At 37.0% G+C, this 22677-nt stretch overlaps 1 protein-coding gene across 2 annotated transcripts in view; it reads right to left on the minus strand.

Annotated features, from left to right (window-relative positions):
• LOC133529815 (large neutral amino acids transporter small subunit 1) overlaps positions 1-19191 on the minus strand; it is a 68091-nt gene extending 48900 nt beyond the window's left edge. Inside the window, exons 1-2 of one of the 2 annotated variants that reach the window (XM_061867626.1) lie at positions 18697-19191; positions 2690-2927 (exon numbers count right to left, since the gene is read on the minus strand). In XM_061867626.1, coding sequence (XP_061723610.1) covers positions 2690-2927; positions 18697-18698 — 240 coding nt within the window. In that variant the 5' untranslated portion in view covers positions 18699-19191. Of the gene's footprint in view, positions 1-2689; positions 2928-3621; positions 3796-18696 lie in introns of those variants that run through there. The other variant, XM_061867625.1, reaches the window with a different exon arrangement.
• Between the last annotated feature and the right edge of the window lie 3486 nt (positions 19192-22677).

Genomic DNA, 22677 nt, shown 5'->3' on the forward strand with positions numbered 1-22677 from the left:
TTTATTCTTTATATTCTTTGACAGAATACAGCGTTTTGGTCAATAAAAGTTCCTTCAATCGGCGACCAAATAATTCGTCTGATGATTCATTTTTGAGAGTGGCGGGTAGACGTTCATAAAACGCCGGGCCTATTACGCGTGGGTTTTTGTCGAGCAGCGCGAGGCGCCGCGGCACGGACTGTAATCGGCCGGTCTGGCGGGTTATTCTGCCAGGCATGTTTACACGTTTGAATAAATGGATATTGCGGCGTGTGAACATAATAATTTCATAAACATAGAGAGAGTAGTGCGTCATTATGTTATATTTCTTAAAGAGCTGTCGACACGGGTGTCTGGGATGTACACCTGCTAATATACGTAAGGCTTTTTCTTGTAATTTAAACACCGTATCTGATTCTGTGCAATTTCCGTATAAAATAATACCGTACAACATGAGCGATTGAAAATAGGAGTAGTATATTTGGAGCAGCGTATGTTTTGAAATAATTGGCTTTAGTTTTCGCATCGCGAATATAGCACTACTAAGCCTTTCGCATAAGTTGTTAATGTGTTCTTTCCATTTTAGTTTTGCGTCAACGGTAAATCCAAGGAATTTGCACGAATCACAGCTTGGAATTTGAATATGTATTTGTGGAATATTCACCAATGGACTGGCTGAAAAAAGCATTATATGGGATTTTGTGACGTTGAGGATGAGGCCGTTTGCCGAGAACCACTCACGAAGTTGGCTGCACGTATTCGCTAATTTTTCCTCGAGCTGCGAGTACGTATGCGCCTTCACTACCACGGTGGTGTCATCAGCAAACAATACCATCGAGCCTTCAGCAACAGAGGAAGGCAGATCGTTAATAAATATTAAGAACAGGGTATTTCCGAGCGCGGAGCTTGAGGTATGCCCTGTTCCAGTGTACCTGCATCGGATTTAACATTTTTGCCCTTGATTTTGACCTCGACTGTCTGCCGTCTATTTTTAAGGAACGTCTTAAATAATTTGTGGGTGTTATCAGCGATTCCATAGTATCCTATCTTTTCTAACAGTAGGTCATGATTTATAACGTCGAAGGCTTTGGACAAGTCGCAGTATTCTGCGACTCCCTGCCGGTTTGTACTTATCGTCTAACGCCGTTGCTACGCAATCATATACTTCGTATGCAGCTGTTGTGGTGGACCTATTTTTTCTATATGCAAATTGTTTGTCCGTCAGTAGGTCATTTGTCTCTAAGTGATGCATTAAACTATTTGATATAATTGATTCAACTAATTTAGAGATGTTGGGGACTATAGTGATAGGTCTGTAATTGTCCACAGCAGTTTTTTCACCTTTTCCCTTAAAAACAGTTACATGTTCTGCCCACCATGACCTACGATACGATACTACGATAGACGCTCACTAAAGAGACTGTGCATAAAATCCGAGTAGCACAGAGAGCCATGGAGCGCGCCATGCTCGGCATCTAACTTTAAGACCGAGTGAGGAATGTCGAGATCCGACGCGGTACCAAGGTGCAAGACGTAGGATACGTAGTTCCAAACTAAAATGGAGCTGGGTGGACATGTTGCCAGGCAGAGTGATGGCAGGTAGACCAAAATGTTAACGGAATGGTGGCCGTTTCAGACGAAAGGAGTGTATGGCTCGTTGGGTGGATGACATTTGGAAGATTGTGGGTTACTTCTGGATGAGATTGGCTCAAGACCGGTATAAGTGGTGTACTCAAAAACAGGCCTATGCTCAGCCGAGGGCGATAAAGGGTGATATGATGATGATGATGATACATATACGGATTAAGAGCAAGGGGACACCGGGCAACTATTCGGGCCTATCTATTAGCCTTTCTTTTGTTATATTTTGATAAAATTTGGTGAATATAAGCACGATTTCAGTGTATATCCTTAAAAAATCTATTGAATTACGAAAATGTATGGTATTTTCGTAACTAAACCGAATATTACATACATTTTAGACCCAAATTGGGATATCGTATTTATTCCATCCCGAATGAGCTCTTTCAACTAGTCAAATGTCATCCAAAACTAACGAAAAAAATCGCCAACAGTATAAAATCGGCCCCTTTAATCGGCCCATTAAGAGTCCCCGGCAAGCCCGGCCGAATTTCACCTTCCCATATAAATCGAGTTTCGTTTTTATTTTAAAACTACGTGTTGGATTATAATGAAACTTAAAATTAAATGAATGAAACTGTGCACATACAATGACATGAGGTATATCTAGTTCTGTCGATTTGTATGCGATCGATGTGGAAAGAAATGTCGCGCTGCTATAGGACTTTATAGCCACCAACGGCGATGCCCAGCCTCTTAAACCCACAAGCGCCGCAACAAGCATCTACAACGGATGGTGTGGCCAATGATGAATTAGTAGACCCACTTGTCTGACTACCGACAAAGTGACAAGGAATAGCCTGTATTTTCACATTAAACAGTGTCAAAATTAGATACCATGTGAATAAAATAGAAATATATAATAATTGACCGCTTCAGTACATACTGGAGTATGTATCCAGGCGAATTTTTGGTTGAATCGCTTGCAACTGAAAAACATGCTTGTTGTTATTTTTATTTTTTAAGTAGTCAATTTTACCCCATTATCACTGTGCAGCCGCTGAGGAGCGATATCTTGGCTTCCAGAGCACCTGTTTTTGGGCCAGCCTGTATGTATGACAAAACTTACCATACTGTAGATTCCAGATGCCACCCAGACGAGCAGACTAGCGTTCACCGACCCCGTCCCTTTCAACACCCCAGTCGGAGACACGAAGATGCCACTCCCGATGATGGACCCCACGATAACTGTGCATCCGTTGAGGAGGGACATCTTAGCTTCCAGGGCGCCAGCATCCTTGCCTCCTTCGACCTCAAGGTCCGCTTTTAGGTCTTCGCATTCTTCGTCTGTCGCTTTTTTTGGTGACCTGGGGAAGAAAACAATAAATTTTACATTGATTTAATCTAAGATGTTGTTTTTTTAAGGTAAGCCTGGTTGACCGTAATCATTTAGCTTAATGTAGATGTCAGTCAGTTGTATTTAAAGACCTAGATAAGATGAAAATATAGATAGAATAGATAGCCGTATGATAGAAAACGCCAATCTAAACTTATAACGAATAGAAATTGTCACGTGAGTTTTCGTAGCATCTGTCATGCGTCATGCTGACATATCTTCTTTTTTTTTTTACAATAACAGTATACATAATGGATATTCATATCCAGTGATGTTAGTATAACTAGCTTAAACCTAAAATAGGCTTTTGAAGCATTGTACAGTCACGACACTCTACAAGGCGGGAAAACGCCATAATTGACTACGCGTGTAGAAACGAAAACGTTCCCAGTGGATGAATTAATGCCAGCCGCCAGCGCTTGGATTGCTAGTTATAACAGCTTGAACTATAACAAAAGCCGCTAATGCATTTTGGAACTTTGATTAAAGCCAAGTGTAAGTTCGCATCATGCGCGCGATTGGTCGCAACTTAGTTGCGTTAGACTGCACAATTGGCTCGAATTCGTGAGTGACACCACTGAAATATCACCATTCTTAGTGCCCGTAAGGGCCTTAGATATATGTCAATGAATTTAAGGGTCATGCTAAAATTATTTGTACTGTACCTATATCTCCTGTTAATGCGCACGTTAACTGCGGCACCAGCGATCTTTCCCACCATGATAAAGGATTATCTAAGTCCCTTTTAATTCATTAAGATTCCATTATAAGAAAAAACTATAAGGTAAAATACCTCATTATTTTCAACTTAATTCGCACATACTCCAAATTATATAACTAGATTGCCCTTTTGACTTATTTATACCTCTAGATTACGAGAATTTAGACGGCACTGAGTATATTCATACTTGTTTTTAAATGAGGAATAAAAGTGACCAAGGCGTACTCTGATGTGCGGTCCGAAAATTTTTAAAATTGTGAAATTTGCACATCGAATATTTTCGGACATATTCCATATTTTTGTACGGGGATTGAATATTTGCCATTTCCAAAACGAATACTTTATTTGTTGTAAAATTTTCATGAAATTTTTGAGAGCTTTTCCAACTTTTCGCAACTTACAGAAATTGTACCAATGAGTACTTTCTAGAAGTTTATCACAATCTAAGTTATCATGTATTGTTATCGTTGGCATAAATAAACTGAAATAGATTTTATATATTAAAAAAAAAAGTGGCAGCTCTTAGTGGTGAAGGTCGGGTTCGAACCGGCGTCTCTATAGCTATCGCGGCTAACGCCCTGAACCCCTGGGCTACCTCGCCACGACGAAACCTGTCCCAATTTATATATGCCATTCTAGAAAGTCTAGGTCTAGTTCGACTTGATTTATAAAAATTATTGAGTCTTAGTGCTTCGAAATAAAGTATTTATTAATTATTATTAAATCTGTTCCCAAAAAAATTATGTACTTAATTCAAATATTCATATCACGCATATGGTCACTTTTCTATGATAATTTTCTGCCTTCATCAATGATATATGGGCACAATGAACCTATATCAGACACCTAACGATCACATGACTAAACACACACAAGCACACACTTTCACAATGAGTGGTCGACTGGGCTAAAGTGTTCCATCCTGTCTTATTCACAATTGAGACGTAATCTTGTTAAGCTATTTTGGTCGCAGATTTGAAGTAGCGTTTGTACCTATACAGTATAGTCTATCAATATGTGGCTTTCCAAAGAGAAGGGTCCTTAACGGCCCGATTCGAAGAATGATTAAGACATGTTTAAGATCTTCGATATGTCAAAATTGACGTTTATTTCCATTCCGCTGTGATCCCAATAAGATCTATCTACGATATTTCTAACGTCAAAGTGACATTGGTTGCCCGAATCGCGCAGCTTCTGTCAATTATACGACATACAAACGACATCTAAATGAGAACTTATCTAAACCAGAACTTATCGTTGTCGTATCTCATTCTTCGAATCAGGCCGTACGTCCCAATTACATCCACAATTTTATCAGGCCTGGGGGCCTACCGCGAAAATCGAAGTTCGTCAATTGCGGGCATTTTTCTCTGTCACTCTAATTACATCTTAGTGAGAGTAAAAGAGAAAGATCCCCGCAATTTACGAATTTCGGTTTTCGCGTTAGGCCCCCTGATATCAGACCCGATTTCGGGCCCGAAAAAGAGTATTTTTCCGTTTCACCAAATATCAGCACATCGTTTACAATATTTGAAATGTAAAAAATGGTTTACTCGTATATGAAAAAATATCAAACATTGAACATTTTGGCAATTAGAGTCAATGTAATTTTTACATTTCAAATATTCTTAACTATGTGCTGACATTCCGTGAAACTGAAAACGATTGTCAGGCCAGAAATCGGGACTGATTTTGGGCCCAATATCGGGAAAAGTGGATGTAATTGGCGCTTTATGCTTCAATGTGTTTACTTTTTTTTTAATCGTTGGCATATACGCGGTTCGTCATCCACCGCAGTTCCGGACGAAGCTACAGAGCAATCCGCACTACCGTATTGTCGTCGCCGCACGCATATTCGTCGCTCCGCACTTCGCAATAAAATGCGGCGGCAGTGTGATAAGCGCCTATGAACCCGCAGACAGAATAGAAGAAACATGTAGGAGTCAGGGGTCATTGATAATGCTTAAGATTATATTTGATTTCATAACCGCCTCACGGTCGCTGACCTAAACCAATTATCGTCAAGTAACAAAAGTTTATATTTTATAATATATTTCTTATAAATTTACCTCATTCATGAATAATCTTCATAAAATCTCAGATGAATCGGGGAAAATTAACAACTTAGAGTTAGACCAAGCTTAGTTGGAAGCGATCTTGATAGCTTAGATTGTGCAAGTGTTATTTATAATCATAATAAATAATAAATATTATAGGACATTATTACACAAATCGACTAAATCCCACAGTAAGCTCAATAAGGCTTGTGTTGAGGGTACTTAGACAACGATGTATATTTATAAATACTTAAATACATAGAAAACACCCATGACTCAGGAACAAATATCCATGCTCATCACACGAATAAATGTCCTTACCAGGATTTGAACCAGGGACCATCAGCTTCGTAGGCAGGGTCACTAATCACTTGGCCAAACCGGTCGTCAGGTCGTCAGATTTATACGTCATAATTTAATAGAAGTTTGACGTTTGAAATAACACTTGCACAGTCTGAACTATCAAAATCACTGCCAACTTATCTTGGTCTGATTCTACTCAAATGAACTAGACTAATTTATTACTGAGAGATTTAAGAGTCCGCAGCAAGCTCAGCCGAATTTCATACAAACGGAGTTACGTTCTCATTTTAAAACTACGAGTTGGATTGTAATGAAACTTTGCACATACAATGACATGAGGTATATCTATGCTTGTAGAAGTTTCTATAGCTCCAGCTTATAAAATAAACGAAATAGAGCAAAAACAAGTTTTGTATGAAAAACTTAAATTCGCTGTATTTTTTTAACTATGGTATCTGTACCCCTAGTGTAAATAAATTCGATTTCGAAACGTGACGTACGCGTTTGCGTTTAGTCTCATTTTGTATTGGATTTAGAAAGAGCGCGCCAAGCGGGACGTTTTGGAAACTCAAAATCCTATACAAAATGAGACTTAACGCAAACGCGTTCGTCACGTTATGATGTCGATAAAATTTACACTAGGGGTACTGAAGCTACATCAAAAAGTAATATAGATATATGGTCGCAACATGCTGAGATGAGGCCATTTCGTGGCACTTTTTTCTTTGTTTTTGTTGTATTATGTTATTTGTCTTGTTTGTGGACAAATAAAAATAATTATATTCTATTCTATTCTAATAATAGGAATAGATATACCTTATCCTAGTATTTATTATTTATTAAGTACAAAGTTTCAACCCAATCTAACTAGTCGTAAAATGAGAGCGTAACTACGTTTGTATTGAGAACTTGCTGCGGACTCTTAGGTAGTTTGACCTCTAAACTACCTTCATCACCCCTCCGTAATGACAACAAAGCTATGTACGGGAGCAGATTGCGTCCTTGTGTGACCCCAGAACCTACCGCGAACACCGAAGTTTGTAAACTGCAGGCATCTTTCTCTTTTACTCCAATTAAGGCGTAATAAGAGTGACAGAGAAAGATGCCCGCAATTTTCGAACTTCGGTGTTCGCGGTGGCCCTCAGATTCGAAATACTATTGAGAAGGGAACGAGTAAAGAAGTAAACAATTTGTTCCGTTGTTAAATATAGGCTATAATGGGGATTAACATTTTGGTTGCAATCATACCATTGAATAACAGTAATATGTTGTATGGTTTCTAGGGTTCCGTAGTCACCTTAGAAACCCGTATAGTTTCGCCATGTCTGTCTGTCCAAGGCTTTGCTCCGTGATCGTTAGTGCTAGAAAGCTGCAATTTGGCATGGATACATAAATCATGCATTGCGAAAACTATAACATTTTTTTAGGGTACCTCCCATAAATTAAACCAAGGATGCTGGCGGCATTGCCTCGTTGTATCGCAATGCTTATACGTTGTGCGAGGAAGCCGCCAGCTCTTCGGTCACCAGTTACGTGAACCAGACGCTTCGCGATTTCTGCAAAAAACTTGTGAGCGCTGGGACCCCATGGACCTAAAGTTTCAACGCCTAATGGTACTCTCTACCAAGAGTCTTATATTTTTTGTTCAGTACTTACTTCTTTTTTAATGAAATCACGCCAAAAAGCATACAATACGGCCCAAGAATTCGTCCTTGAGGGACCCTACGCAGCGCTTTAGCACTAAGCAGTCTCTTTTAACGGAACGCTTTGAATTGCACTACAAAGGTCTGAGAGAGCTCGGGCTGGCGCGTTCTCATGTACCATTGTTATGTACTGGAACAAGATTTGGTTCGAGAATATTGAATTGTGACGTTTTAAAAGCCCTTTGATAGTGGACCAAGCGCCTAACATTAAAAATGTAGTAAAAAGTAACTGTATAATGGTACTTAAGATTAATATACGGCCCGATTCGAAGAATGAGATACGATAACGATAAGTTCTGGTTTAGATAGGTTCTCATTTAGATATCGTTTGTTTGTCGTATAATTGACAGAGGCAGCTCGATTCGGGCAACCAATGTCAGTTTGACGTTAGAAATATCGTAGATAGATCTTATTGAGATCACAGCGGAATCGAAATAAACGTCAATTTTGACATGACGTTTAGCTATCGATCTTTCCAAGATCTTAAACGATTCTTAATCATTCTTCGAATAGGGCCGATAACAGGTGTATATTTTTTTAAACAGGCGAAGTCAAGGTCCGTAAAGGTAATAAATACTGAAATAACACAGAAACGTTTAAAACAATGGAAAAATACCTACTTAAGTGTCGTAATAGCGATGTTTTAAAAAAACTTCTTGACCCATTCAACGCTAAACACGACACGTTGTTTTGCCTCCACGAAGCATTTTCGCTACATACCAGGAAACCCATGTTATCGGCTACGGCGTAGCGCTACGACCGTACCTCGGCGGTGATATATCCGTATATAATAAGGATTCTGCCGGCCTAGCTAAGGGGACAATCGCTATACCTATATAGCTTCGACAACGAAACGCTTTCACTTTTCCATATTAGTACAACAGTGACAGTTGCGTTTCGATCGCTACGAAGCGTAAGCGATTGACACGTTGGCTACGCGTCCTGACCGGATTTTTAGTCAGTAGTAGTTTTTCGAGAACAATTTTTCTGCTCTACACAGCCCAAGGTTTGAACCCACAATTTGACCACCACAGACATATTGAAAAGTTATCATATCATTTCTTCAATTGAAATCATGTTAATTTGTACATTTTGGTCTTGTATGGGTATGATCAAGTAGGTACATGATACCCTGCTAGGGTGTACAATATAGGATTTTAAATTGTAGTTAATAATTTACATTAATTTCTAGAAAATAATTAAATGTCAAAACAGGTATATAAGTATTAAAAATATCAATAATTCATACAGAAAAGATATTTACAAAATCATTGGTAATCATCAATCATAGTCATATGAAAAATAAAGTTAATACTAAATATATTTTTAAGTTTGTCATGGACATCATGGTTCTATAGTTAATAGATCCAGTTTCATTTTGCTTAATTATACATACTTAAACACCTTATTTCAACTTAGAAACGCATACACATTGCTATTCATACAACAAACTCCATAATTGCATTCCATCGGAAATACCGGACCTTCATTCCTGTAATATTTCCGTATTTAGGTCAGATAATAGGACGACTCAGTAAAAATAAGTGAAAGAAAGCTTTCATAATGTCGGACATTATAATAAGAATGTTTTAAGTAAAATATAATTTATGAAAATCAAAAATGAATTTTTTTGTTGAAGTTGAAAAATGGAAAAATTTTGGCTGTGTCTTACCTTGATATTTTTTATGGGAGAGTATTATTTTTTTCACGATTTCGAGGTTGGTGCCATAGTAAAAGATGCCCAGTATGACCTATATATTCAGTCCGTAAATTATTGCAGGTGATTAAATAAACACTCGTAGAATGTGTTTTTTTTTACACCTCAATATAGAAAACAATATAAAAACAGTAAATAAGATTAAAATTAAATGTTTTTATATCTCAAAAATACACTTCTACGACTATATTATATATATGAAAAATAATAACCATAATTGGTCAGAATAATGTTAACGCCCTTAACGGCTACCATTGGAAGGGTCTCACAAACCTATAGCGAGAACCTTGACCCATTTATCCCCTACTTTTGAGTGAGTCTACAGTCTACTCATGTGTAAAACGGAATGAGAGTCAATGGGAACAAAATGTTAGCGTCAATAGAGCCGATTTAAAACATAAAAGTATGACATACTACAGACAAGCTTTTATTCAACTTGCCTTGTAGTAGGTATGTATGTTATTTCGTTAGTGCCAAATCTTAGAATCTAAATTTGACTCACTTCCCGATTTACGACTGAAAATTTGCATACATATGTAAGTCGGGTGACAATGCAATATTATGGTACAAACGATGATGATGGTGATCTGCTGATGGAGACAGGAGGTGACCATAGGAACTCTGTGATGAAACAACGCAACCTAATTGTGTTTGGAATTTTTATTATTGTCTCGATGAGTATTCGTTGTCCGTGGCAAGAAAAAAAGCTTGTAACAAAAATGATTTTTTTTCCAAAAACTTATTATAGGTAAGGTTATTCTAGGTCCATGGGTGCACAAGTTTTTTGCAGAAATTGCGAAGCGTCTGGTTGAAGTAACTGGAGACCGAAGCGCTGGCGGCTTCCTCGCACAACGTATCAGCATTTAGATACATTGAGGAAATGCCAGCATCCTTAGATTTAGTATGCCAGTTATTCATAGTAATACCTCTGTATATATCCATTATGTACTTAAATAAATCAATTCATTCATTATTAAATAAGTCATTTTGACACCAACTGGTAATGGCCCTCTTGATTGTTCAGAAACTAATGAGAAAGTTGCATTTTATCCACATGTGGGGCAAAGTAATCAGATGCAAATTTTGAGTTGTTTCTATATGTTACCTAGTAGAATTGACTTTTAAATGATGATGTTGAATGATATATTTTTTATTACGTTCATTTGAATTTAATTTAATTTGATTTTTTGGTATTTCATTTTTTGGTTATTAGTTTCCTCGCGTTGGTCTGGTGAAAAATTGTGTTTCACTCGGAGGCAAAGTATGTTTAACGGCTCCTGCTAATATTGATACCCGAGCAAGCGAAAGATTTCAAAATTGCACGAGCGTAGCGAGTGGTTCGAGGAGTGGAATATTGAGTGTTGCGAGGGTTTCAAGGCACGAGGGTTAAAGAAATGTTGCCTCCGAGTGAAACACAAAAATTTTCATCACACAACTTTGCCACGTTGTAAAACAAATAACTATTAAGCCTTTAAAAAATCTGTAGCTAACGATAATAACTTCTTACCAACTGTCAACTGTACCCCTAGTGTAAATTTGATCGACATCATAACGTGACGAACTGACGAACGCGTTTGCATTAAGTCTCATTTTGTACAGGATTTTGAGTTTCCAAAACGTCCCGCTTGGCGCCCTCTTTCTAAATCCAATACAAAATGAGACTAAACGCAAACGCGTACGTCACGTTTCGAAATCGAATTTATTTACACTAGGGGTACTGATCACAGCTTCTTAACTACGCTTAATTATGTATTTTTTTCACATTACAGTATAGATTAAAAAATTAAATTAGACGTAGAAGCAATAAGGTATTTAAATTACAAAAAGTCTAAAATCTGAGGTTCTAACCTAACGTAACGTAAGCAGTTACCCATCATACTATCAACCGGGCATCTATTCTACTGACAAAATAATGAGGCACCCATACCCATGTCATACGGTGTCGCTCTATTTGTCCAGTAATTTGGGTGTTTCCCCCCGATTCTTCACGTTTAAAAAGGAACACTTTCATACAAGTTCCCAGACAAATATTACCTTTTTCTTCTGGTAAAGTGATAGTGTTTGTGTAACCTGTTTTGCTGTTAGAGTAGCAGGCGTGTTTAAGTTTCTGGGAAATTTTATAGGGAGCGTGCATGAACTGTAGGAGGCAGCACAGGAGCCGTCAGATTTTTGGCGCGAGGCGTAAATGTGATGTTTTTTGTTCCGATGTAGCCCACAAGATGGCAGAACCTACTATGCACAAGAAAACACTTGACGTGTAAATGTGCCTGTTTATGGTTCCGATTCAGACCACAAGATGGCAGTCCCTCCAACGCGCACGGTCCCTATTAAAAAGCTCAGCCATTGCCTATATGGATGACTATTGCGTGTTACCCGCGTACTTGACTCGTATTGTTATGTGTTATTAAAGGTTAGATTTGACAAATCATCGCATCATCGTGAATATGGATTGGATATGTGTGAAAAGTGACGTTTTTTAAGAAACGTCACTTTTGACACTGACCTATCTAATCCATATCGTATTTTTAGCTACGGAAGGTAGAGTTAAGGAATAGAATCTCCATATACCAAAAAGTGTCCGACAAAAAACCATAGGTGGCGCTACAATACCTAGAATACTTGAGAAAAAATCTAATCATAGACAGCGTACTTCACTCCGTCAATAACGCCTAGGTTCTTAGCTACTCTAGCGCTACTCTGGAGAGATTTGGAACTATTATTTATAGCTGACAGCAGGACACATTTGCAACAGTTCTGCCTATGGAGATTCTATTCCTTGCTTCTACCTTCCATATCTTTAGCAAATGTTTGACGCATCTTAAAGTTCGAATCGGGCCGTAATTTGGCTAAAAGACACCTTCACGGCAATTGTACTCGTATTCAATTCAGTCATATATATAATAATTTTTCAATGTCTTCCCTTTTGTTCTTCAATGTTTAATAGATAAGCGTTGCGTTACGCTAAGATGTGTTGTGTTGCACGATGAATCTATTTACCACTCAGTATCAACTCCTATGTTTCCATAATATAACTTGAAAAATGTTTCGGCACTGTTTGTCTTCTCCGTAGTCCATTTATGGTATCTTTTCATGTAATGACTGTTTGTTGCCATAATAAAAAATAAAAATAAATTTCAATGTCTTCCCTTTTGTTCTTCAATGTTTTATAGATAAGCGTTGCGCTACGCTATGATTGTAATTCTATGGCAGTTATTATTTAGGTACTGTTTTGAAATTGTAGATAATATTTTTCAAATATTTATGCACGAATGTCATGATTAGCGCACCTCAGTACGATTCTTTCTGGTTCGGAATTTCAGAATAACTCGGTATTTATTTATATTTCTCTCTGTGTGAGTGCGTGCGTGCGTGCGTGTGCGTGTGCGTGTGCGTGCGTGTGTGTGTGTGTGTGTGTGTGTATGTTTGTGTGTGTGTCGGTATTTATGCTCTAAAATTACTGAACGAATTGTCTTGCGATTTTCACCAATCAATAGAGTGATTCAGGAGAAAGGTTTACGTGTATAATTTGTTTGATTAACTTAACAGCCGTTTAAATTATTGTCACATAATTTTCAATCGTGGCCGAATGCCGAATAGGTCTGTGCCGTCGATGCTAACCTGTAAAGAAATTACAAAATGGCGGATGAATATCTGATATATCACCGTATTTAAGAATTATTTCGTTTTTTAGTTTTTTCTTCGCAAGTGTATGAAAAACATTGTGTGTAACTCCGGGGGTAAGAATATTGCAAACTCGGGTCTTTAATTCCCTCCAGCCTGCGGCTGTCGGAAATTACCACTTCGTATCCAAAATTTCACTTACCCCCCTCTTTGCACAATGTACTATTAGTTTACAAGAAACAAAACTACAGTTAAAGATTTTTTCACAATTCGCTGGTCTAAAAATATTCTTGTGTACTTAATTTTCGATTTTATTTATATTTTGTACGACAGACGAGAAGTTATGACATTAACTGTATTGACTAGTTGAATAAAATAGCGAATTTTTATATTTTGGAATTATTTTCGGTTTGATTCCCGGGCGGGACAAGCTCTGTTTTAAAAATAAAATAATGTTTCCTTTAAGTAAAACTTAAGGCTGTCAACACCCAATGTCCTTGAAATTGATGTTACTTAAACAGTTTTTTAAGGAAGACTATTTGTTTTAGTCAAGTAAGAAAAATATATGTTCATATTAATTATATTTCAAAGACCGTGGTCGTACTCGATACACGATTGAACGAAATCGGCTCGATAGAAAATAATTGCAAAGATTGGTCTTAAAAACACAATTAAACGGTTTTATGTCTTTATTGTTTTGACTTATGGGTCTGCAATTAAAATCACAATTTCAAAACATTTATGTCTAAACCGTGGTCGAGTTAAATATTACACTAATAATCCACTTTTTTTTATTTAAATATTTTTCTTATTATTCCCTTGCCCAGGCCCAGTAACATGCGACAGTGCTATCTCATTTACTCCGATACAAATAGACAGTGTGCGCGCTTTAGGTATTGACAGCCTCTTAAGGCACTTTCCAATGCATCTTTCCACACTGTATAACGCAGGAAGCTTTTTTTACTGCATTTTTATAAATCGCATTGCTGAAAGTCTTAGGTCAATGGCCTAGAACTATTCTGGGCAGTTAAAACATCCATTCTGAAATAACTCTAATCCCTTTGACATAAAATCACATTTCTATTACCTCTAACATATGAGTCATATGACCTTTGAAGGATAACTCAAAGACAAACTGATTTGAGCTTTAATAAAAGGATGTAAAGTCGAGTTTAGAACAACTAAATTTTACGTTCCAGGACGAGACTTAAGGGGACCTACCGCGAACACCGAAGCTCGCAAATTCTGGGCATCTTTCTCTGTCACTCTAACAAAGCCTTAATTGGAGTAAAAGGGAAAAATGCGCGCAATTTGCGATCCTCCGTGTTCGCGGTAGGCCCTCAGGTAAATTCAAATAAGCAAATAACGAACTTAAATATAAGGGCTGAAGGTACATTTTGATATGTGTTAGCTTTGTTTCCCACCGATCGATGCAAACACGTGGCTGACGAAATATCCGTAGAAATGTCTTAATGAAACCTTTTTTAAGGTGTGGTTTCCGTAAGTTTTGTGAGTGACGCGTGTTTTATATGGTTAATATAATTAATTAAATGTTTGACACATTAGAGTTAATTATTGGATTAATTAAGTAGAGTAACGTAATAACCCTACGTATTATAAGATGGTAGATATTTTAGAAAGGAGTTTAAGTTTTAACATAGGTTCCGAAAAAAAAAAGAATTAGAAAGTCACCCTACGACCCAATCACACAACACCCGCCCCACATTAAGCGCGATAATATTTCGGTTGCCCATCGTTGACTGGTAGAGAATGCTTTCTGGCATTAAGTTCACCATTTGTACTTTCATGTAAGGTGCAATGTTTAAATATATAAATAATTTTCTTCCCCTAGATTTGAGAAGAAAAATCACTGACTTAGTCTACTTAACTAAAATCTTAAACGGTTCTGTCGATAGCCCGGAACTGGTTATGAATATTAGTTTTCGTATCCCCAGAGCTTCTTCTAGACACTACCGACCTTTGTCACTTCCATCGACCAAAACCAACTATCGTCAAAATTCATACTTTGTCCGAGCTCCGAGGTCAATGAATGAACTGTGTCATAGCAACGATCAACTGGATTTACATCTAATGAAACCTGCTACAATTAAAAACCTCATGGCATCTAGTTTCTTTGCTCCCCTGCCTGCAGAAGATTAGCATAGGTTTAATTTTAATTTATTGATTTAAATAAGAAACAAATTACTTCTTTCTTTTCTCATAGCATGTTTTGGCGTTTGTAAAGTCTTTAATTTTGTTATCTACAACACGTGCTAACCTGTAATATGACTACCTTTGTATCCTATCTGTGGAAACCTGTAATTGGCTTCCCTGATACATATTTATGTTAACCTAGTTTTAGTTTATTAAGCTGTTGGTTTTCCGAATAAAATAAAATAAAATAAAATAAAATAAAATAAAATAAAATAAAATAAAATAAAATAAAATAAAATAAAATAAAATAAAATAAAATAAAATAAAATAAAATAAAATAAAATAAAATAAAATAAAATAAAATAAAATAAAATAAAATAAAATAAAATAAAATAAAATAAAATAAAATAAAATAAAATAAAATAAAATAAAATAAAATAAAATAAAATAAAATAAAATAAAATAAAATAAAATAAAATAAAATAAAATAAAATAAAATAAAATAAAATAAAATAAAATAAAATAAAATAAAATAAAATAAAATAAAATAAAATAAAATAATATTGTCAGTATTTTTTTTCTTCTTCTACTTCTTCCTCGCGTTGTCCCAGCATTTTGCCAAAGCGCATGGGAGCCTGGGGTCCGCTTGACAACATTTTTTTACGAAAGCGGCTGCCATCTGAACTTCCAACCCAGAGGGTAAACTACGCCTTATTGGGATTAATCCGGTTTTCTCAAGATATTATCCTTCACCAAAAAGAGACTGGTAAATATCAAATGATATTTCGTACATAAGTTCCGAAAAACTCATTGGTAGAGCCGGGTTTCGAACCCGCGACCTCCGGATAGAAAGTCGCACGCTGTTACAGCTAGGCCACCAGCGCTTACCACTGAGCCACCGGCGATCTGATCTAAATGATAACCTGTTATCAAAATCAGAATACGCCTGTTAGCTCTTATGTGGCGTAACTTACTTCATCGTAACGTAATTTCTACGAAACTATTTTGCCAAACAATCGGCTACGTCGTGGCTACGAAACGCTACGTGTGCTACGAACCCTCGTAGCAGCGTAGCAAAGAAGACTTAGCGGTAACAACTAACCATATACTGAAATAATTCGTGTACAGGCGAAATTTGGACCGTTAAACAACAATTAGATAAGTTTTGCTATAGACAAATATGAAACAAAGAAGTGGCCTATCACATATACTTTTTAAAACTATATTTCCATAGACAATGTTTGGCAGGCAAACATTTACTTTCTTTTTATATTTACTTATAAAAAAATAGATTTAAACTTTTAAAATGTCGGCGAGCGCTAAAGACCATTTACGAATACTTTCTACAATATTTTCATTTCATACAATAGTTTAATATAGTTTTAAAAAGAAAGTATTTTTTGTCTATGGAAATTTAGTTTTAAAAAGTATACGTCACCTCTTTGTTTCATGTTTATCTATTGCAAAACTTATCTAGCGACATAGACATACAATATAACTCTAGCGACCATGTACTATGATGTTTTTATAATTTCAGTATTTTCAGTACAATTATAAATATTAACATATCATCGATGTAAAGTGAATTTAAAATTGAGCACTATCACTTTTACTGGCACATTTGTAACACAAATAACTGTTGTTATGATATTAAATAACACTATATCAGTGTGGGGTTATCGGCAATGACTGGGATGCATGTTAGACTGTTAGATATATTATATAATCTGTATAATATATGTTTGCGATGCGTTTATATCAGGCGTTAAGAAGGAGAGTATGTTTTATTTAAAAACCGGACAAGTGCGAGTCGGACTCGCGTACTTTTTTTTAAATACACGTCGGTGGCAAACAAGCATACGGCCCGCCTGATGGTAAGCAGTCTCCGCAGCCTATGTACGCCTGCAACTCCAGAAGAGTTACATGCGCGTTGCCGACCCTAACACTCCGCACGTTCGTTGAGCTCTGACTGAGGGTTCCCTACAATATTAACTTTTTTTTACAAATTTATAGTTTTCAGATTGTTCCCTGTATTTGTCGTGAAAGACGTAAATTTCATAGTTCTAGATCAACGGGAAGTACCCTATAAATGTTGATTCCCTTGAGTGTGGTTTTTTTGCGGCATAAACGGCCGTATCTTTTTTTACGGTATTTTTTTGCGTGGACGCGGCGAGGATGCCTACGAGGAAAAAATGTGACACAACGCAACGCAACGCATCAGTGTGGCCGCACTCTAATTCGGTCATTCTCAAAAAATATGTCTGCGTTCTATATTGCCACGAATACAAAATGTGTGAAAAGACTCGTGGCAAGTAGACATATTCTCAGAGAATGACCCAATTCGTCTATCAACTTTTCCAATCCATCATCGTCATTCCAATAATCCCATTTAACTTTAAGGGTAGAGTGGGCATAAGGGATTAGGAGGGTAATATGTTCCTTATCTTGTGGGGAGGTGCACCCCTGCTGTCGGGGTGCAAGTTTAAGTGAAAAATCGAATTTATTTGCAATCTATATGGCGTTCAAAGTGATAGTAAATGGTTTCTTATTTTTTACCTTTAAACGAGCAATTCTTGAATATATATCTCTCGTGGATCTCGGAACCGGCTCTAACGATTTCGATGAAATTTACTATATAGGGGGTTTTCAGGGGCGATTGGGGCGAAAAATCGATCTAGCTAGAGTCTTTTACATGATTTCATGAACAAAATAATTTTAAAATTACTGCAGTTCGCTAAAATATGTGTTTTTATATACTAATCTAAATGATTTTTGTTATGGGATATTTATCTATAGACATGCAAAGTCTCCGATTGCAAGTAAGTCCTATTTGTTTAACTCGGGTGAAAGGTACCATTTCATCCCTCGGTTAACAATCTACTATACTCCAGTTTAGCTTATTGTGACGGAAGAGTAACTACGGAACCCTACACTGAACATGTCCCGACATGCTCTTGGCCGGTTTTATTTTAATAATTACACACAAAAATAAGTATACACACAAAACGTCTTAAATACATGCTATTTAAAGAAATTGCTCAATAAAAATCCCAATTAGATTGAATAATCGCGAGCATGCATCGGCCATGAAATACATTACTTAAAATTTTGCCTTATTGGTATTGATTCACGTGTCTTCGGTCACATGTGGTTTTAGCTCGTTGGTTTTTATATATTCAAGGAAAACCCAGATTTTAACAAACGCACATATTATATCAAGTAAAAAAAAAAAAAAACATTTACTGATAAACGACACTTACTTTTTTCAATTACTTATGGCTGAAAAACCAATAAGTTATCCATTAAAAAAAACGCAAGCCATAGATTTAGATAATCCGATGAAAAGCTTAAAGAAAATGTCAAAGGTGAAACTCTAACCGCCGTTAATAAATCTTCATAATCCTATTATATAACATGTATTATTATTAATATCTGCAATTACTGTAATACATAAAAAAACTTACATTTTGATTTATTAGACACACAGATTATAAAAAGTCACTGCACTGATTTTTTCCCGCCTTTTTTTTCGGCGCGCGACCAGCCCTACCGAGCTGAATACCGAGACTGACTCGCGCCAAATGTGAGCAGGATGCAAGATCTATTGCGTGTGTATGTGAGCGAGTGAGGACGAGTATTGAACGCGTAGGGGATGATAGGGTCCAAGATGGGTGACGTAGGTTTTTGGTATTGGGGTGCCATGCCGGGCGGAGAGTTATTGCATCAGTTTTTGTTGAGAGAATATTCCGTATTAAATCATTATTGTTATCTTGAAACGATTTATAGACTGCTGCAAAATTAGCTAATATTGAGCAAAAATAATATACAACAAGTCATTGACATAATTTATTCTCAACGAAAATTAGACTGACTATTGGTATGACATACGGCCACTTTCTATCACCGTACCGCTCGCCGTCGGCAGTGTTCATCCTCACACCCTAGAACCTAAATGGTCGCGTACTGTGCGGTTTAAAAGGAATTTCCTCCCACAGACGCTCGGGCTGTGGAATGAGTTCCCTTCCGAGGTTTTCCCGTGGATCTACAGTATGAGGTTCTTCAAGGAGTGTACAGGTTTTAAAAGGGTCGGGAACGGGTCTCTATTGTTTCCCATAAAGTTTTAAGTCATAATGTATTGTTTGTCCGTATTTTCGCCATAATTTGGTTTTTCTCAGAAACGCGTAACATTGCCATAAAACAAACTTAACCTAACCTAACCTACCTAGACGAACTGGCAAAGATGGCTGCAGCCTCGAGCCGAGGGAAACTGGACTACGACAAGTGTCCCATCTCATTCGCCAAGCATTTCATTCGACAGGAAACGATTGGCGAATGGGCTGAGAGATACAGTTCAGGAGAAACAGCCTCAGGGACGAAGATATTCCTCCCAGACGTGCAAACCGCTTACAGGCTGATACCAAAGATTAAGCCGACAGGACTCATTATCCAACTGATGACGGGGCACGGTGGGTTCTCCTCATACTTGCACAGGTTCAAGTGTAAGGACAGCTCATCGTGCATCTGCGAACCGGACAAAAATAAAACAGTAGAGCACATAATAACGGAATGCCCTGTACACACATATGACAGAATGAAATGCGAAACAGAAATGGGTACAAAAATTGATATAGTAAACATACATGAAATAATAAATAACACACAAAAGAGAGATATATTTTTAGAATACTGCAAGAAAATAGTTAACATCGTTAAAAATAGAAACAAGTAAATAAATAGCATATGTTCTCACTCGTATTATGATGAATACTATGGAGTAACATAAAAGTCTAAAAATAATAATAACAGGAAACAATAGAAGTAAGACGGTAAGATGAGGTATATCAAATAAGAAATTTGTAATAATAACAATGTAAAGAATAATAACATGTAACTATAGAAATAAGATAATAATGTACCTAAAATAAGCAATAATCTGTAATAACAAAAGTCTCTGACCTTACCCATGTCGGGAGAACCAGGAAGGTACAAACGAAAAACTGGGTTTTAGCCGGTAAGAGTCCGGCACTGTCTGGGCCCTCCATTCCCAGTCGTCCGATGCAGGATTTTCTCCTGGTGGCTCGTGAATACCTCTCCTCTTTATTCGTAAATAAATGAAAAAAAAAACCTAACCTACCTATAGCATAACCTAAGGAAATTCTTGAAAAGTTAAGGGTTTCAGAGTCATGACTAATGATAATATGCCTATCATTACATTATGACTTTCAATGATTATGTCAAACAAAGGGATCCGGTCGGGCAAAGCGCATGTAACACCTCTGGAGGTGCATGCGTCCATAGGCTACGGTGACTGCTTACCATCAGGCATCAGGCGTGCCGTATGCTTGTTTTCCACCGACGTGGTATAATAATAAAATTGGAATAATTAGTTTAGCGCACCCATTTTCGCTAACGCAACGCGATAATAGTCAGATTGAATTGGAATTTAAAAAAACGCAATCCAGTCGTACTAATTAATTTCGAGGTTACTGTTTTAGGATGAAAAAAAAATCCGAGTTTTCCTTTAAAGAGAGACCTTTATTTCGGTTTTTAAAGATCGTATCTTCTTTTCATCCTGTTACACCCTGCTGGGGTCTACACCCCACGAACCCTACGGCTCGAATCACGTTCTTCCACTGACTCCGGTCCTGGGCAGCTTGGGTAACCACTCCTCCCTCCCCATCACCAATACACCCAGCTCTTGCGCCAAGTAAATTTAGGGCGACCGTGTTTTCGTAGGGCCATGTTCAGTGTAGGGTTCCGTAATTTCTTTACATTTTTTGGACCCATGGTTCAAAAATTAGATTTGAAACAATCTTTTTAGCACTTGATCAAAAAATGGTTTTACGATACCCCAAACTGTAGGGTTAAAGCAATTTTTTTTATCCCTCCTTTACCCTACAAGTACCCTAAAAACCCTTTTTAGGGTTCCGTAGTCAAATGGCTAAAAATGGAACCCTTATGGATTCGTCATGTCTGTCTGTCTGTCCGTCCGTATGTCACAGCCACTTTTTTCCGAAACTATAAGAACTATACTGTTGAAACTTGGTAAGTAGATGTATTCTGTGAACCGCATTAAGATTTTCGCACAAAAATAGAAAAAAATCAATAATATTTGGGGGTTCCCCATACTTAGAACTGAAACACAAATATTTTTTTCATCAAACCCATACGTGTGGGGTATCTATGGATTGGTCTTCAAAAATGATATTGAGGTTTCTAATATCATTTTTCTCTAAACTGAATAGTTTGCGCGAGAGACACTTACAAAGTGGTAAATATAAATATAAATTCTTCTTCAACCTAGCATTTTCCCGGCCTAGCGCCAGGGTCCGCTCTCCTACTTAATCTTCTCCACTTTGCCCGATCTTCGGCATTCTCAGATGTGAGATTGCTCTCCACCATGTCCGCTCTCACGACCTCCAGCCAGCGCTTCTTAGGCCTACCGCGGCCGCGTGATCTAGGGCCTTGGACAGTGAGATAAATATAAATTATATAAATTTAATTTAGATACGTGTTATTATGGAATTGATGAATATTTTACTTGTGTAAATTAATAAAAAATAATGAAAATTGATTATAATATTTTGTAAATCTTAGATATAAATTAATTAATATTAGGTATATAATTATAATGCATGGTTTATTGTTCTAAACTTTTTATATACTATACTTAGTTATAGTACCTAGTTAATAAGGAAAGTTTGCATGCTTCGCTAAGTAAAATATACGCATTTAAAATTACCTACAATCCGACTATTTACACTACATTTTGCAAATAAATATATCTTTATCTTTAAAATGTGTCCCCCCCCCTGTAACTTCTAAAATAAGAGAATGATAAAACTAAAGAAAAAAAAATATGATGTACATTAACCATGCAAACTTCCACCGAAAATTGGTTTGAACGAGATCTAGTAAGTATTTTTTTTATTACGTCATAAATGTAAGACCTTTTATCTCGGAACGCGGGGACGCATCAAGTTGAAATTAAAACCATATAGTTTCTTGAAGCAGTAAAAAAATAACCGGACAAGTGCGAGTCGGACTCGCCCACCGAGCGTTCCGTACTTTTTAGTATTTGTTGTTATAGCGGCAACAGAAATACATCATCTGTGAAAATTTCAACTCTTAACTATCACGGTTCATGAGATACAGCTTGGTGACAGACGGACAGACAGAGGGACGGACAGCGGAGTCTTAGTAATAGAGTCCCGTTTTGACCTTTGGGTACAGAACCCTAAAAAAGAACTTAGAAGTTTTTTAGGGTTCCGTACCCAAACGGTAAAAAAAAACAGAATAAAATAAATATTTAAGGGGGCTCCCATACAACAAACGTGATTTTTTGCCGTTTTTATAGATAATGGTACGGAACCCTTCGTGCGCGAGTCCGACTCGCACTTGGCCGGGTTTTTTTTTAACCTAGCGTTTTCCCGACCTACTGCAGT

This window comes from Cydia pomonella, chromosome 21 (genome assembly GCF_033807575.1).
Source record: "Cydia pomonella isolate Wapato2018A chromosome 21, ilCydPomo1, whole genome shotgun sequence".
In the NCBI taxonomy this organism is placed as follows: Eukaryota; Metazoa; Arthropoda; class Insecta; order Lepidoptera; family Tortricidae; genus Cydia; species Cydia pomonella.